Consider the following 14,699-nt stretch of genomic DNA (forward strand, 5'->3'; position numbering starts at 1 on the left):
TCAAGACTGGGTTAACATCACTGTTACCAGCGCCGACACCCGCCGGATTCGTGAAGCGGGTGAATGCCAGCTTTACCAAAATCGATACCCTTCTTAAAACAATACAAGTCCGACCATCGCCACCAGAAGCCCTGATCCAAGCCTATCTCATCCACATCGCGGACCGCAGCGAGGCCAACTTCCGTCGCATCCTCGAACTCAAGGGAATCCGGAACAAGCAGGAACAGAGCCAGCTCGTGGAGTTGTTCCAACTGCACCGCGCGTCGGACCGCCACGCGCCAAATCTCCAGTCGAGCAATCCGCTCTTTGCAGTGTTGCAAACCTCGCTATCCTCCTCTTCGGGAACAGCCGGCTCCTCCGTATCCCAGGGTCTGGGACTAAGCAATCTCGGCACGTCAGCCGCTTCCTCGAATCTGCCAGGACGCTTCGATGCCATCATCTCCGCGGCGAAAGACGGCGTCGACCGGCTCGGAAATCAGAACCCCGCCAGTGGAGGAGGAGCAGGAAGCCCACCGGGCTCGACCTCCCCATCCCTATTATCAATATCCTCGCAGGGACAGCGTGCGACGGATGAAATCATCACCACGACGGGAACAAATCTGAATGAGAACCTGAAGAACCTGGGGAAATTCTTCCGGCGAGACCTGGGCGGGTTTGGGGGGAGGTTTGGTCGTGGGGGGGAGGATGGTAGGTAGGTAGTTAGTTAGGTACAGTACATAGATAGGTGGGTAGATAGGTTAGGGACAGTACATATGATATGATATATTCGGTTCGAATAAATAAAAAAAATAAATACGGGATATCCGATTGAATATAGACAAGCAAAGCAAGGTAAATCACAGTTTCTGATCACAGTTTTCTGAATTTTTTTTCTTCTCGAAAGGAAGACCTGACTTACTTAAAGATGATCGATTCCGATCATGATCATGACAGGAAGAAGAAAAGAAAAGAGAAAATAGGGACATAAAATTAAAAAAAAAAAGGAAGCTCTCGACAACGTGAGCGTTACGATAGGAGCAGATGACAAAGAAATAATATATCATAAGTTGAAATATGTGATTCACATTGTAATGTATGTACATGTAAAATGTACAGTACAGGTAAAATTATTGAACTGAGTAAGTGGATGGATAGATAAATAAATAAAATAAAAAGACTTCTTTTCATTCTTAAGTCTTAGTCTAAGGCTACTTGCTTTGCTCCACTACTTCACTACTAAACAGAACCAGGACTGGTTCGAACGTATAACGTATTGCTTGCCAGTTCAGTCTCATCTAATCTACACAATTACTTACTTACCTCCTTACCTCAGCAGCTAGCTAGCTAGCTTACTATAGCAGAAATCAATAGCACGATCGAACGTAAATCACCAGGCGAGGTAGGTCTCTTACTTAAGGATATTGGCATAGGTAGGTAGGTAGGTACCTAGGTAGGTAGGGCGAGGTATAGTCCGGTATGGCATGGATGTACAGAGTATCAATAGCAAAGCTACAGCCTACATGTTCATGCCCTAATGGCCATGAAATGTTAGCAATCACCATCATTCATCACCACCACCAAATGACTGACTGACAGATAGATAGATCAACGAAATGTGCCAGGAAAGGAAAGTGTCTATGGGCGTCATTGGGGAATTAGAGTATCGTTGTTGCATTTTGTTTATCTTCATTGTTTTTTTCCCCTGTGCCAGCAGCCAAATAAGACAGGAGGAAAAAAGCTTGGGGTTAAAAAATTCTAATCATCCGCCCATTGCACAACAATGAAATGGGTATAGGTAAAGATTTTGGGGGGTATTACTTGCTAGTTGCCAGCTAGACAATTACTTACCTTGCCTAGCTTACTACAGTAGAAATCAATAGAACGAGGGACGTAAATGACCACTGGTGAGCAGACAAGACAGGTCTCTTAAAGATATTGGCATAGGTAGGGCAAGGCATAGTATGGCATGGCACGGATGCATCAATAGTCCAGAACTAGTCTACAGTATTCATGCCCTAATCGTCATGAAACGTCAGCAATCATCATCACCAAAAGATCAGCAGATAAGACAATATGCCAGCAAGTGTTCGTGGGCGTCATCAAAAAATTAGAGTGTTTGTTGTTGCATTTTTTTGATCTTCATTGCTTTTCCTGGAGGAAAAGCTTGGGGTTAAAAAATTTTAATCATCCGCCCGGGGACGAAAGAAAATGAGGAACTGAAATGGTGAAGGCGGGAAATGCTTCTCATGTGCTTTGTTATGCTTTGGGGGAAAATCCGGGAAATCCTTACCTAGTCAAGTCGAGGAAGATCGAGAAGCTGGGTTTACACCAGATTTAATCTAATCAAGGCGATAACTGTCGAAGAACTTTTCCAATTCTCAACTCTATCACGAGTAACGTAATGGGCCATAGAAATTACATCTAGTACATCGCATTCGTATCCCGTAACAGAATTGAGCCAGCTTAGTCGAAGAGACCACCGAATCCTGTGATGAATGTTATTAGCCTGTCATTCATGTGCTTGACTACAGCTTACTCACCCTCGTCACCGCTCTCTTCTTCCTCCTCTTTTTCCTCCTCCTTCTTGGGCGCCGCTTCCTCCGCAGCAGCCGGAGCAGCAGCAGCCGCAGGAGCAGCAACCGCGTAGGCGTCGGGGTTGTTGATCCGGTCTTTGAGCTGCTCAATCTCGGGCCAGCTGTACTCAGTCTGAACTGCAACAGCCAAGACCTTCTTGTAGGTGTTGACAATCGAGTGCACCACCGATGGCAGCGTCGGGTAGTTTGCTGCCAGAGAGATGGTAGTGATCGTCTTGATGGCGGATTTCAAGGCATCAAGGAGCTGGTCCTCCTCAATGTCCAGAATCTCCGGTCCGAACGTCTGGCCATCATCGTAGACCTGGGTGATGCCCATACCGTAGGTGAAGGGAGAGATGTTGAGCATGTTGAGGAGAGTGGCCTCGGAAGCACCGACCTTGGCGCCAGCTTCGACCAGCTTCAGGTCCGTGGTAATTTCAATGGTACCACGAGCAATCTTGGTGGGGATACCGAGAGCCTGGAAGAAAGAGGTCTTTCCGGGTTCCATACCAGTGTTACCGGCAGGGACGTAGACATCGCACGGCGCAATGGCACCAGCACGAGCCGGGGCAGCGATACGGTTGGAAAGGATCTTGGTACGAACGGACTTGAGGTCACCGTTGGTGAAGATGAAGCCAACGTTGCCTGCAACAAATCAGCGCCCTGCTCAGAAAATCGGCATCAATGGACGAAAACTGACCCTTGACATGAGGCAACAGACGCTCGTACTCCGGGTGTTCAGAGATGAAGCCCTTCAGAGCACGGCGAACCTGGAATTCTTGGTCAGTAATTGGGATTTCAGAGGAAGTCAGCAACACATACCATGGTGTTCTTGCCCATGAGGACGACACCCTCCCCACGGAGACTCAGACGAATCTCGTGCATCTGCTGAGAGCTGACATTGTCGACGGAGACGATGAAAATCGTCTTGTACTCGTCGAGAAGGCTCTTGAGCTTATCGAAATAAGCGGCCTTGGTTGCGGACTTGCCCCCCATGTCTCCTTATAGCTGAAGATAGGATATTTAAGGGCAAGGGTATGAATGATAAAACTTGGCGGTGTCGAGATGGTGAACGTTGGTCGTTGAAGATGAATGAATTCTCGACGTGTGCGATTTAGGAAATTCTCTTGTGGCTTCGCCTAACTAGCCCGACTTGGGGATTGTCGCGGCCAATCACGTGTCACTCCATCGAAGGCGAACCCGCCAAGCGGGAAAAAGGTTCCAAGCCGAACGGCAGAGCTACCAAGTGCGCAAAAAAGTATTATTCAGGTGAACTCGGTTCTATTATACTATTGTCGTGCCAATGGAAAGGATCCAACAAAGGCTTTCTCTTCTTGCGCAGCGTCTGCATCCGTTCTTCTGACTTCTTCGACCCCGTGGCTTAGATAGCTTCGACACATTCGTCCTCAGTAGAAGAAAGTTGAGTGGCGCCACGATGGCTGCCAAATTCCAGTACCCATTTCAATGCATCCAGTATCTCAAGGGACCGGCGCCGAGTTCTCAAAAATTCTTCGTTGCGTCCGCGGGCCCAAAACTATACTCTTTCTCTGCGGAGGACGGGCGTAGGCTTTTCATCTGGCCACGGGGAAATCAGTCGAGCAACGGAGCACAGTCAACCGCAGCTGAGGAGCGTGGAGATGCCGATAGCTGCGAACCTCCAGAGAAGAAAAGGAGGATTTCGCCGTCTGCAGATCAGTCAAATGGCCATGCAGACTCCAACCCCGATGACAAGGAGCATACGCATTCTGGCAAGCCCTCTGCATCCTGGTCCACTATCCCCATAGTGGTCGCTTCTCCAACTGGGCGCCATATAATTGCAGTTACCGGAGAGGACAAATGCCTCCGGGTTTTTGAAATTGGCCCAGATGGTTCCCTCGTTCAACTGAGCGAGAGGTGAGTCTCTGTTGCCTCATTTCAACAAATCAGTCAGAAAAGAGAATGCTGATAAGAAGTAGGTGTATGCCAAAGCGGCCAAGTGCTGTTACTCTAACGCCTGACGGGAATACGATTCTCTGTGGAGACAAATTCGGAGACGTCTATGCTCTGCCGCTGATACCCAGCGACAAGCCAAAGGTTCGCAAAAGCTCCAAGCCAAAGCCTTTCCAGCCGTCGGCGACAACTCTCACTGTCCATACCAAGCGCAACCTGGAGGCTTTAGAACAACAGCTTCGACAACAAAATTCCCAGCAGAAATCAGAAGAGAAAACTGTGCCCACCTTTGAACGAAACCTGTTACTGGGGCATGTATCAATGCTTACGGATTTGGCGTTTGTGTCCGTCTCGTCTCGGGATTATATTCTCACCGCAGATCGTGACGAGCATATCCGAGTGTCTCGCGGGCCACCTCAGACACATATTATTGAGAATTACTGTTTAGGCCACTCGTCATTCATCAGCAGGATATGTATTCCGCAATCATTTCCAGAGCTTTTGATATCCGGTGGAGGAGACGACCATCTGCTGGTTTGGGACTGGAGAGCAGGTCAAGTTTTACAGAAGGTCTCATTGAGCGAGAGTTCGCCGAAGGAAGAACTCGCTGTCCGAGGCATATGGGCAATTCCTCTCGAGGCCAGACTAGACATGGTTTTTGTCGCTCTTGAAGGGTAATTACTCTACAGAAAACACGACTACCCGGTTGAGACTCAGGGACTAACTCTTGGTGACAGATCTTGCGAGCTTCTTGGCTTTCTTCTGCAGCCCAACGGTGAAATGAGACGTCAGCAGTCCCTACAACTACCTGGGAATGTCCTTGACGTGACACATGCTGGAAACAGCGACACGATAGTCATCTCTGTCGATGGCGTGCACGAATCTGGGTCAACAAAAGCCTGGAAAGACAACACAACTGAACTGCAGATCCTCGTTCAAGCATTTAGGATTAAGTTTCAAGAGGAAAATATAGCATACGAGCCAGCCATCACACCGATTGTTGACAATATCAATCGCCACGGGACGGAAGATATTTTGAAGTCAGAGGATGAGACTTCAAGGGCCAAGGAGCAGAAGATGCTAAGTGAGTCGCTATATAACATCGGGAATCTTAGGAAAAGAGGGCAGGGCGATGATTAGAGAGAATGAAGAAACCATGAGATTCACCAGCATGTAAACTCTGTATGCTTCTTGTTTTACCCGATACAGCTCCCTTAGTGGGGCTGCGCCAGGGGCCTATCTGGCTTACTGGTACACGCAATTGAGGCATTATTAGCCTTAATTATAAGGCCAAATGGACGCGTCCTCTATGAAGCTATCTATATCCATGGACAGCAATTTAGACTGAGTACCTCTAGCCTTACTCTAAACCATTTCGTGTCCGCCTAATTCCTCGGATGGACCCCGACTCTATTAACCGATAATTTCGCTTCTCTACCTATTTTGTATCAGGTGGTAAAAAGGGGGGTATGCGCGAAGAGTCCCAAAAAAGGTCATTGATCTAGAAAGCTCTAAACCTTACCGATAGCGTCCCAATTAGAAAATCATGAAGCTATCATTAGGTACTCCGTATATTTGTGTGTCACGTGGGGTCCATAACCCAAAAACTCGCCTACCTCACCCGCATTCTACCACCGAACCCAACTGCCTCCTACTATCGAATCTATCTGCCCCCTACCATCCAGAAGGCGTATATAAGTCTCTAATCGCCTGCTTCTTGGCCTACTACTCCTTTTCGTAAGAAACCGACTCATCGGCTGCTTCTGTTGGCAACAAACTGACCTATACAGGCGCGTCATGACAGCTCCGCGATCCAGTCCACCACCACCGCCTCCTCTTTTGCCTGCGAACCTGCCTGATCCCTATATCATTGGGTCTTGCTTTGAGAGCCTTGACCATGCCAGAGACGCATTGATCCGGTATACTGTTGCAAGAGGGCTATCATATAAAGTACGGTCCAGTCAAAAGCACCGACTCGTTGTTATCTGCCGTAATGACTCATGCCCATTTCGAATTCGAATCAGTGCCACAAAAACTGGAGCCAGAACATCTATATCAGTCCCTCATAATTGCCCGGTTGATACTCATCGTGATTGGCGGACTGCCAACTCAGCCACATACAGACCTCGTCAGCAAGATACCCTTAAAACAAGGCGCCATCGTAATATACGGCCGCACCCCGTATCCCCTTCCTCTTCCTGTGATTTTCATTCTTCTGCCCATTCGTATCAAGCAATGAAGAAGAGGAAGTCTCATAATAAGTCCAGGAACGGCTGCTTTGAGTGCAAAAGGAGGCATGTGAAAGTAAGCCTCAACCGTCCTTCGTCTTTTTAACAGGCGGTAATCTAATACCTGTTCTACCTTTCCAGTGTTGTGAAACAAAGCCTCGATGCGCGAATTGCACAAGACTGGGAATCGAATGCTCCTGGCCGACCTCCGCCAATGGAGTTTCTCAGACTCCTCCAGCTGTCCCCTCAGTTCCAACTCCGGCGAGCAGTATTATTGAGCCAACCGGATCCCATCAGTGTATTTCCTCTCCGCCGGCTGATCTCGCAGTCAATGACATGAGCCTAATACACCACTGGACTTTGAACACCTCTATTACATTCTCCGAAGACAGCTCCCAGAGATATCTCTGGCAGACCACATTAGTCGAACTTGGCTTTCGACATCATTACCTCCTTCATAGCATCTTGGCTGTGTCGGCCATTCATAAAGCAACTGTATATCCTGCCGGAAGGGCCAATCTTCTTGTCCAATCTACAGCCCACATTAATTCCACCCTTGGCGACTTCCGTGCTCTCCTAGGTAAGCCCGATCCCGCTACCTGCGCTCCTATGTTTGCGACTGCGTGTATGCTGGCGGTGCACAACCTTGGGGAGGCACAGGTGCAGGAACCAACAGATCCGATTGCTGCTTCCTGCAATTGGATGCGCCTTGTCAAGGGCGTAAAGGTTGTTTTGGAACCGAACTGGATGCGGATCATGACTACTGAAGTCGCTCCTCTGATATACGCCGGGATGCGTCGCGAGTATACCACAGGCGAGTTCAATGAGGTGCTCCGCTTGAAGGATCTAATAGACCAAGTGAGAGACGAGGCTAGGAGTGCGGCTAAGCCAGCCTATTTGCAAGCGGTCGAAGAACTTCATCTTACGTTCCTGGAAGTTCGGGGACGCGGCTCAGGACAATCTCCAATAGCATTAGCGATAGGATGGCCTGCGACACTCTCAGATCAGTTCCTGAACTTGCTCTCTGAGAAAGACCCTGTTGCCTTAGTCATCTTAGCTCACTTTGCGGTCTTGTTTCGCTCTTGTGGAAACACCTGGTGGACGATGGATTGGGATAAACGAATCCTTGATGCTGTTCGATCATCTCTGGCGCCAGAGNTACCAAGAGTGGTTAACCTGGCCGCAACGCAATGGGTAGGGCACAGCAAATGGGTGAATTTTCTGCAAGTGGCCATTGGTCGAAGTCAGAACTGAAAGGTCCATGTTCCTGAATACGGTGGATACGACAGCTGTCCATTGATCAAGGTTGTTTGTCCCGGGACGAATACGGCGGATACGGGATGAATACGGCAGCCTTACGCCAAAGCCCCACGCGGGTCTCCAGGTGGGCTTTGCAAGCGTCATTCTGACTGGCTTAGACAATTTACGTACGTTCTATGGTATATCCTCTGCTACTCGCGGTCCATTCGAAGCATGAAAACTGTCTCTGGCCATGAAAATGCCAGTGCTGATGCGTCACGCACAGATAAGAAGGATCCTACGGCTGCTGCCACTGGAGATACAAATATATAAGTTTCATGTCACCAGCTTGGATATGTATGCTTTGTCTGCCCTCTTCAATCGATCAATGAACAAGTGAAAACAAACGGCAATCCTGCTGGAAACTTTTCTACGCATTTGAGCCATGTCTGGAAATTCGGATTACCACCCGTCTCTCGATGATCCAAATGTCTGGGTACCATATCGATATGTTCCCACCAAAGTCGGTGCCGCAGTTTTCATCGTGGCTTTCGCCTTGACGACCATTCTACACTGTTTTCAGCTTCTCAAGCACAAAACGTGGTATTTCATTCCTCTGTTCATAGGCGGTATCTGTATGTGTCACCCATTGGCATTCTTTTCGCAACCTTCTGGAATATGTTTCCAACGGCGGAGCTGACAGCACCGAATATCAGTCGAGATAGTGGGCTACATTGGTCGAATGCGATCAGCAGAAGACCTTTGGGCTCTGGGGCCTTACATCATGCAATCGCTCCTGCTACTCGTCGCTCCTGCTCTATTTTCTGCATCAATATACATCGTCCTCGGGCGAATCATCCTCCTCGTTGACGGAGAGCAATATGCTCTGATCCCCCTTAAATGGTTGACAAAGGTGTTTGTTTGCGGTGACGTGCTCTCCTTTGGTCTGCAGTGTGCAGGTTGGTAGCCATCAAGCCCGCTACCTTTTTGCGAGACAATCGAGGTCATTAACGACAAACGTAGGCGGAGGCATCCAAGCCATAGGAACGTTATCTGCTCTCAACGCCGGCGAGACAATTATAACAGTTGGCCTATTCGTCCAGCTCATCTTCTTCGGTTTTTTCATTGTCGTCGGAGTCACCTTCCACGCCCGGTTGGTCAAGCACCGTGGAGGCCTGCCGGCCCTTCACGAACTACCATGGAAACTCCATCTCAACGCTCTTTACACAGGCTCCGCGCTCATCATGGTCCGTTCGATATTCCGCGTCGTTGAATACTTGATGGGAAATGACGGGTATTTGCTAAAACATGAGGCGTTCCTATACGTCTTTGATGCCACACTGATGTTACTCGTCATGGTGCTGTTCAACTTGGTGCACCCGAATGAGATAACTAGATTGTACAACAAGAGAAATAGCAACGATATCCTTCTCCTCGGTCAAGGAGAGGAAAGGAATTCTGACTATTTGAAGGTACCGTCGGAGCCTTGACTGTCAATGGCAACATCCCCCCTCCCTTCTCTGCTTTTGTACCGTGCAGGAGGCTTTGCATCACTGTGAACTGATAGACCTGCGATACACTTGGGAAAGCCAGTGTATAAATACATATAGTTATTTTGGTGACTCCTAGTTACTACCGTGGCAATATCTATATCTTAGATAGTATAGAGAGTTAAAGATAAGTAATAGGCCTTACGGCCAGGATAGTAGCATAGATTGCTTATTGACCCTCTTCTTAATAAGGTAACAAGTGTTCTTTCTATAAGCGCTAGCGCGATTAGGGCTGTGCATGCTGGAACGGACACCAATGACACAAAGTTAGGTCCCCACTGAGGTTACCTACCGAGGCAAGCGTTCAACACTTGGCACTGCGGCCAATCTTATCTCGGACGGGACAAAAGTCCGCCAGATCTCCCCGCGCGGTCCTTGCTAGAAGTCTCCTCGCATACCGGTCAAAATGCAAGAACAATTCGAGCCCCTAAAGAATGACCTTCTCCTTCGAGCTGCGCGGGGTGTGTACTGCTTTCTCAGACCACTGATTGGCTGGGAGACATCTGACTGATCCGCCTGCAGGCGAACCTGTCGAGCGTCCTCCGATATGGGTTATGAGACAAGGTTAGCCCCGTGTCTGCTCCTTTGCTTTCCCTCCAATGGATTGTTTGGGACGTCATTGATTAAATTAAATACCTGATTTTTTTTGTTATCATCTAGCTGGGCGATATTTACCCGAGTACCACGAGGCCAAAGGTGACCGTGACTTCTTCGAATGCTGTCGCTCGCCGGAAATCGCATCCACCCTTACGATTCAGCCCGTTGAGCGGTATGCCGGTCTCATCGATGCCGCCATCATCTTCTCCGACATCCTCGTCATACCACAGGCGATGGGGATGACAGTGGAGATGGTCGAAAAGAAGGGCCCTTCTTTTCCGGAGCCATTGAAGTCCCCTGATGACGGCCAATACGCGAAAGTGATGAACAAGCATGTGGATGTGAAGCAAGAGCTGGACTACGTCTACAAGGCCATCACACTTACCCGATATAAGCTGAAGGGACGAGTGCCCCTGATCGGCTTCTGCGGTGCGCCCTGGACCCTGCTCTGCTACATGGTCGAAGGCGGTGGCAGCAAGATGTTTATTCAGTCGAAGAAGTGGATCTACAAATACCCGAACGAAAGCAAGGCGTTACTACAGAAGATCGCAGAGATCTGCGTCGAATACCTTGCGCTTCAAGTCGCTGCAGGCGCGCAGCTGGTTCAGGTCTTCGACTCATGGGCAGGGGAACTATCCCCTGCATCCTTCAAGGAATTTTCACTACCGTATCTGCGATACATCTCCAAACACCTGCCGAAACGGTTGAAAGAGATGAATTTGGAGCCGGTACCAATGACCGTATTTGCAAAGGGGGCTTGGTATGCGCTGGACGATCTGTGCGATTCTGGATACAATGTGGTGGGACTCGATTGGTTGCATGATCCGGCCGAGGCAGTGAAGATCGCCAGGGGACGGGTAACGCTTCAGGGTAATGCTGATCCCGGTGTTTTATACGGCGACAGGGCTGCTATTACAGCTGCTGTGGAGAATATGGTGAAAGGATTTGGAGGAGGCAAGAAAGGATGGATTGCCAACTTGGGCCATGGTATGGAGACGCAATCGTATTCACTGGACTGTAGACACTAACAATTTATAGGCATCACTCCGTTCGTCAATCCAGACGATCTCAAGTTCTTTTTCGAAGAAATTCATCGGCTGACCCGTTCATGATCGGCGGAAACTAATCCGTGGGTACATAAGCGAACCAGTGCGCTTTGATTTTGAAGTCTATCGAGATTTTATTTTCTCTTTTTCGGGATATAAAACACCTGCGCATCTAAAAGAAAGGTCGTTGCTCGTGTTTTACGTGACGAAAGGAAGTCTAAACGGCGATATCCTCATTCCTATGATAGTGATGAAGTCGTTCAGCGATATGGCATAGACAGAAAAAAGAAGAAAAGGAAAAAAGAAACACGATTGGGGAATCAAGAATTGCGTACCATAGATCCGGCTTCTCGCGAATGAATTTCTCCATCATCTGCTTGCACTCCTCATTCTCCAAGACCACCACTTCGATCCCTCGGTCCCGGAGGTACTGTTCGCCGCCGACAAAGTTCTTGTTCTCCCCAATGACGACCCGCTTCACTTTGTAGAGAAGGCAGGCGCCAGTGCACATGTCACAGGGCGACAGGGTAGTGTACATTGTTGCGCCCTCGTAGGCAGAAGCTGGAAGGCGGCCAGAATTTTCCAGAGCGGACATTTCTGCCTGGAATATTTATGATACCATGATTTAGCTACACAGTAACGTCACAGAAAACGGGGAAAAGAAAGCATTGACTGACATGCAACGTGGCACTCCCTTTCTGAACACGCATATTGTGTCCGCGACCCAGGATCTTCCCATCCTTGGACACGAGGCACGCTCCTATGGGCACTCCTCCCTCCGCGGCACCCTGTCGCGCTTCTTCAACCGCCGCAATAAAGCCCGGGTCTTGCTCCATTTGCAGGACAGTAATCACAGAAATTGGCTGTCTAAGTTTCAGCCAAAGATAATGTCAAGTTCAAATTATTATTGTTATTTTTAAGGGAAATAAAACAGGTCGTTGGAGTGATACTGATAATAATTAAAAAAATGAAAGTTTAGTCGTCGGAAGTACCCCGACCCTCCCCAGTGGATTGATTTCTTATCTAGGCAGGTAGCAAACCCCGGTGTGGAGTCAACTCACAGTATCCAACTTTCAGGACAAAATCCTTCTAAGGGGATAGCTGGTCATACTGCGTTCATCTGTACTAAATTATAGCTAATATATTAATTTAATGATATTGGTCTTCCTCTTGAATAGCATTTGTCACGGTATCTGTGTCAACAGTACCTCTATAGTCCGTAAGTCGGGGGAATTGACGCTCTTTTCGGCGTCAGTCGACACTGCTTTCAGCGTTACTTCCCCTCACGTGACAATTCGACCTCACTGCTTTTTGGACTGGGCAATGATAACTTTGGCAACTATACGCGATCTTGTCCATCATCTATATCTCTCCATGTTTTGCACTAATGCAATTATGCTTGTTCACCTACAGCCTGTTCATCCATAGATCCTTGCTTTTCCCCCCATTTTAGAGCTGGCAGCTTTGCTTCTCTGTTGCTCTATCTGCGAGAATGGCTTCCAAATTACATAAATACGGTGAATGCTCCTTGTCTGAAATGGCTTCTTTTCGTGACAACGATCTGTCCAGGAAGAGAGCATTTGATTCTCCTTTAGATGCAATCAAGTAAGATCCAGAGTTGGTTAAGAAATGTGACTAGCAACTATCCCTTTTTAAGCTTATAGAAAGGAAGTATAGTTCTATCCTAAAGGCATAAGGAACTGATCTTTACTGCCAATATTCTGAACTAGGGATCACCATTGAAAATCTAAGATAGTCCCTTCAGCAAGAGGCTTATAACTAAATGAGAGAAAAGTTTTTTTAAAAAAAAATATTAATATAGTCCTGATCAAAAAGCAGCTCCTAGGGTTATTAACCTGCAAAAAGTTCAAAATCAATGATGGAGAGCAGGTTCAGTTCATATTCCTTAAGTATACATGTTTTACCTAGAATCTTTTCAGACCTTCTAAGAGTAAGGAGGATTAGATCAAAATCCATAGTTGCTGACTCTAAGTTATTGCAGACTAGGTTGTACTATATAATCTACATAAAGCTCCTCAGAACCATAGAGTTTCACAGTCAAGACCTAATGCCATATTCTTACCTATCAATATTGTTAATGCAGATATCTTCCCCGTTATATGTCTGGGCATATAGTATCTGTTCTGCCTAGGGGACTATTAACTTCCTTATATTGCTAGGATGTATTCCTTCTTGCATAATGACCATCTCTAATAGTATCTATAGGATTGTCATTACTGGTTCATAGGCACAGAGCCTTTTAATTGCCCTTATCCAGTATATAATGAGCTTCTTAAAGGAGTTATATATTTTGAAGAACATGCTTTTTCAGCCCACAATATATAGATCTAATACGGTGGTTTTCTTTCTGCCTTTATTGCTCTAGCAGTTATATTGCCATTACTCTTTTTGTTAAACCTTATCTACATTTCTACAGTTTGCCCCTCTACCTCTAGGCAGCATTTTGCCAATAGAAATTAGGAATGTAGTTAACAATATTATGAGGAGTAGCATAATCATTTATGCTTTTGTTTGTTAAAGTTGTTTTTTATACCTCTTCCTTTAATCCTGTACCTGTTATTCTAATCATGTTAAAAAATTTTTTTTAAGTCCAATTCTGTCAATAGGTACAAAACATCTCTCTAATAACATTAACTCTGACCTTCATTGCCCAATTTTCCTGCCCAAAATGATGTATTGGCGCTAACAGAACAACAGCAACGAAATTGTGCACTTGTATCCATTGAGCCAGAGATCCTAAAGCCCTTCATCGTTGCTTTGAGCCGATCCATTCACTTTCATGCTTTCCCTGATGGCCTCCCATTGTTGCTTAAGGACAATCGTAGGGCTGTGAGATACGCTCGGAATACTTTCAGCAAATAGTAAAGTACACACAGCTTCTTTCGCAGCTGGTTTAATAAGACAATTATCCAGGACATGTTGTTGGTTGAACCTCTGAGCTTCGGCTTTGCGATCCTTGTCTGAAGTTCCCAGTTGTCAGCAATTCCAGTTCGATCTTGAAGATATGGTGGTTAGTAAACTACCTTCGGAAATCGAGCTTCTACTGCAGATATAGAGAGTCTGGCTTTTAATTTTGTAGCAAGATTCATGAGGCAAACTAGTTGTTGAGCCACCTGTCTCTGCAAGTGCACAATTGAAACTTCCAGTTTGTTAAGGTCCACTGACATCGTCAGGGTAACGTTGCAAGGTGACATTGTGATGAGCGTGTTTAAGAACGAATAACTTTGAATTATGAGCCATTACGGAATTAAAGAGAGGTGAGGTCTGCGACCTTTTATAATACCTGTCTGAACGGCTTATGAGGAGCAACTGTGAGTGTGCCATATAGAAATCGGCTTGCAATCTGCCGAGTCGAAATCAGCTCGCAGTGGCCAAAGTGGAGAACTGCATGCCAGGAACGGCGCGCAGCTAGAACGGAGCAGCAAATCAGATCGCAGGAATAGAACTGTTAGGCAAGTTCTCTATAGTATAAAAAACGGAGCGCAACAGCAATTCTTCGACGGGGTGAAGAACCACCCGACACCCCCTATCTGGAAA

General features: G+C 47.2%; 7 protein-coding genes across 7 annotated transcripts; 4 read left to right on the forward strand and 3 right to left on the reverse strand.

Annotated features, from left to right (window-relative positions):
- Positions 1-2,442: 2,442 nt before the first annotated feature.
- On the reverse strand, positions 2,443-3,548 carry VTN77DRAFT_4194 (60S ribosomal protein uL10; the record flags this gene model as incomplete). Its single annotated transcript, XM_069420226.1, has 4 exons — positions 2,443-2,465; positions 2,520-3,197; positions 3,253-3,322; positions 3,375-3,548. 4 exons carry the CDS (start codon positions 3,546-3,548, stop codon positions 2,443-2,445), a joined length of 945 nt encoding a protein of 314 aa, XP_069281865.1.
- Positions 3,549-3,987: 439 nt separating this feature from the next.
- Positions 3,988-5,621, forward strand: VTN77DRAFT_4195 (uncharacterized protein; the record flags this gene model as incomplete). The annotated part of the gene is made up of 3 exons (XM_069420227.1): positions 3,988-4,445; positions 4,508-5,155; positions 5,219-5,621. 3 exons carry the CDS (start codon positions 3,988-3,990, stop codon positions 5,619-5,621), a joined length of 1,509 nt encoding a protein of 502 aa, XP_069281866.1.
- A 1,424-nt stretch (positions 5,622-7,045) lies between these two features.
- Positions 7,046-7,963, forward strand: VTN77DRAFT_4196 (uncharacterized protein; the record flags this gene model as incomplete). Its single annotated transcript, XM_069420228.1, has 1 exon — positions 7,046-7,963. The coding sequence occupies one exon, from the start codon at positions 7,046-7,048 to the stop codon at positions 7,961-7,963; it is 918 nt and encodes a 305-aa protein (XP_069281867.1).
- Positions 7,964-8,393: 430 nt separating this feature from the next.
- Positions 8,394-9,438, forward strand: VTN77DRAFT_4197 (uncharacterized protein; the record flags this gene model as incomplete). The annotated part of the gene is made up of 3 exons (XM_069420229.1): positions 8,394-8,583; positions 8,665-8,907; positions 8,972-9,438. The coding sequence occupies 3 exons, from the start codon at positions 8,394-8,396 to the stop codon at positions 9,436-9,438; spliced, it is 900 nt and encodes a 299-aa protein (XP_069281868.1).
- A 466-nt stretch (positions 9,439-9,904) lies between these two features.
- VTN77DRAFT_4198 (uncharacterized protein) lies at positions 9,905-11,207 on the forward strand (the record flags this gene model as incomplete). The annotated part of the gene is made up of 4 exons (XM_069420230.1): positions 9,905-9,959; positions 10,021-10,062; positions 10,159-11,082; positions 11,134-11,207. The coding sequence occupies 4 exons, from the start codon at positions 9,905-9,907 to the stop codon at positions 11,205-11,207; spliced, it is 1,095 nt and encodes a 364-aa protein (XP_069281869.1).
- Positions 11,208-11,358: 151 nt separating this feature from the next.
- VTN77DRAFT_4199 (uncharacterized protein) lies at positions 11,359-11,977 on the reverse strand (the record flags this gene model as incomplete). Its single annotated transcript, XM_069420231.1, has 3 exons — positions 11,359-11,380; positions 11,477-11,742; positions 11,819-11,977. 3 exons carry the CDS (start codon positions 11,975-11,977, stop codon positions 11,359-11,361), a joined length of 447 nt encoding a protein of 148 aa, XP_069281870.1.
- Positions 11,978-13,898: 1,921 nt separating this feature from the next.
- VTN77DRAFT_4200 (uncharacterized protein) lies at positions 13,899-14,356 on the reverse strand (the record flags this gene model as incomplete). The annotated part of the gene is made up of 3 exons (XM_069420234.1): positions 13,899-14,122; positions 14,186-14,205; positions 14,328-14,356. The coding sequence occupies 3 exons, from the start codon at positions 14,354-14,356 to the stop codon at positions 13,899-13,901; spliced, it is 273 nt and encodes a 90-aa protein (XP_069281871.1).
- Positions 14,357-14,699: the final 343 nt, after the last annotated feature.

This window comes from Rasamsonia byssochlamydoides (genome assembly GCF_041956645.1).
Source record: "Rasamsonia byssochlamydoides strain NRRL 3658 unplaced genomic scaffold VTN77scaffold_3, whole genome shotgun sequence".
Lineage (NCBI taxonomy): Eukaryota > Fungi > Ascomycota > Eurotiomycetes > Eurotiales > Trichocomaceae > Rasamsonia > Rasamsonia byssochlamydoides.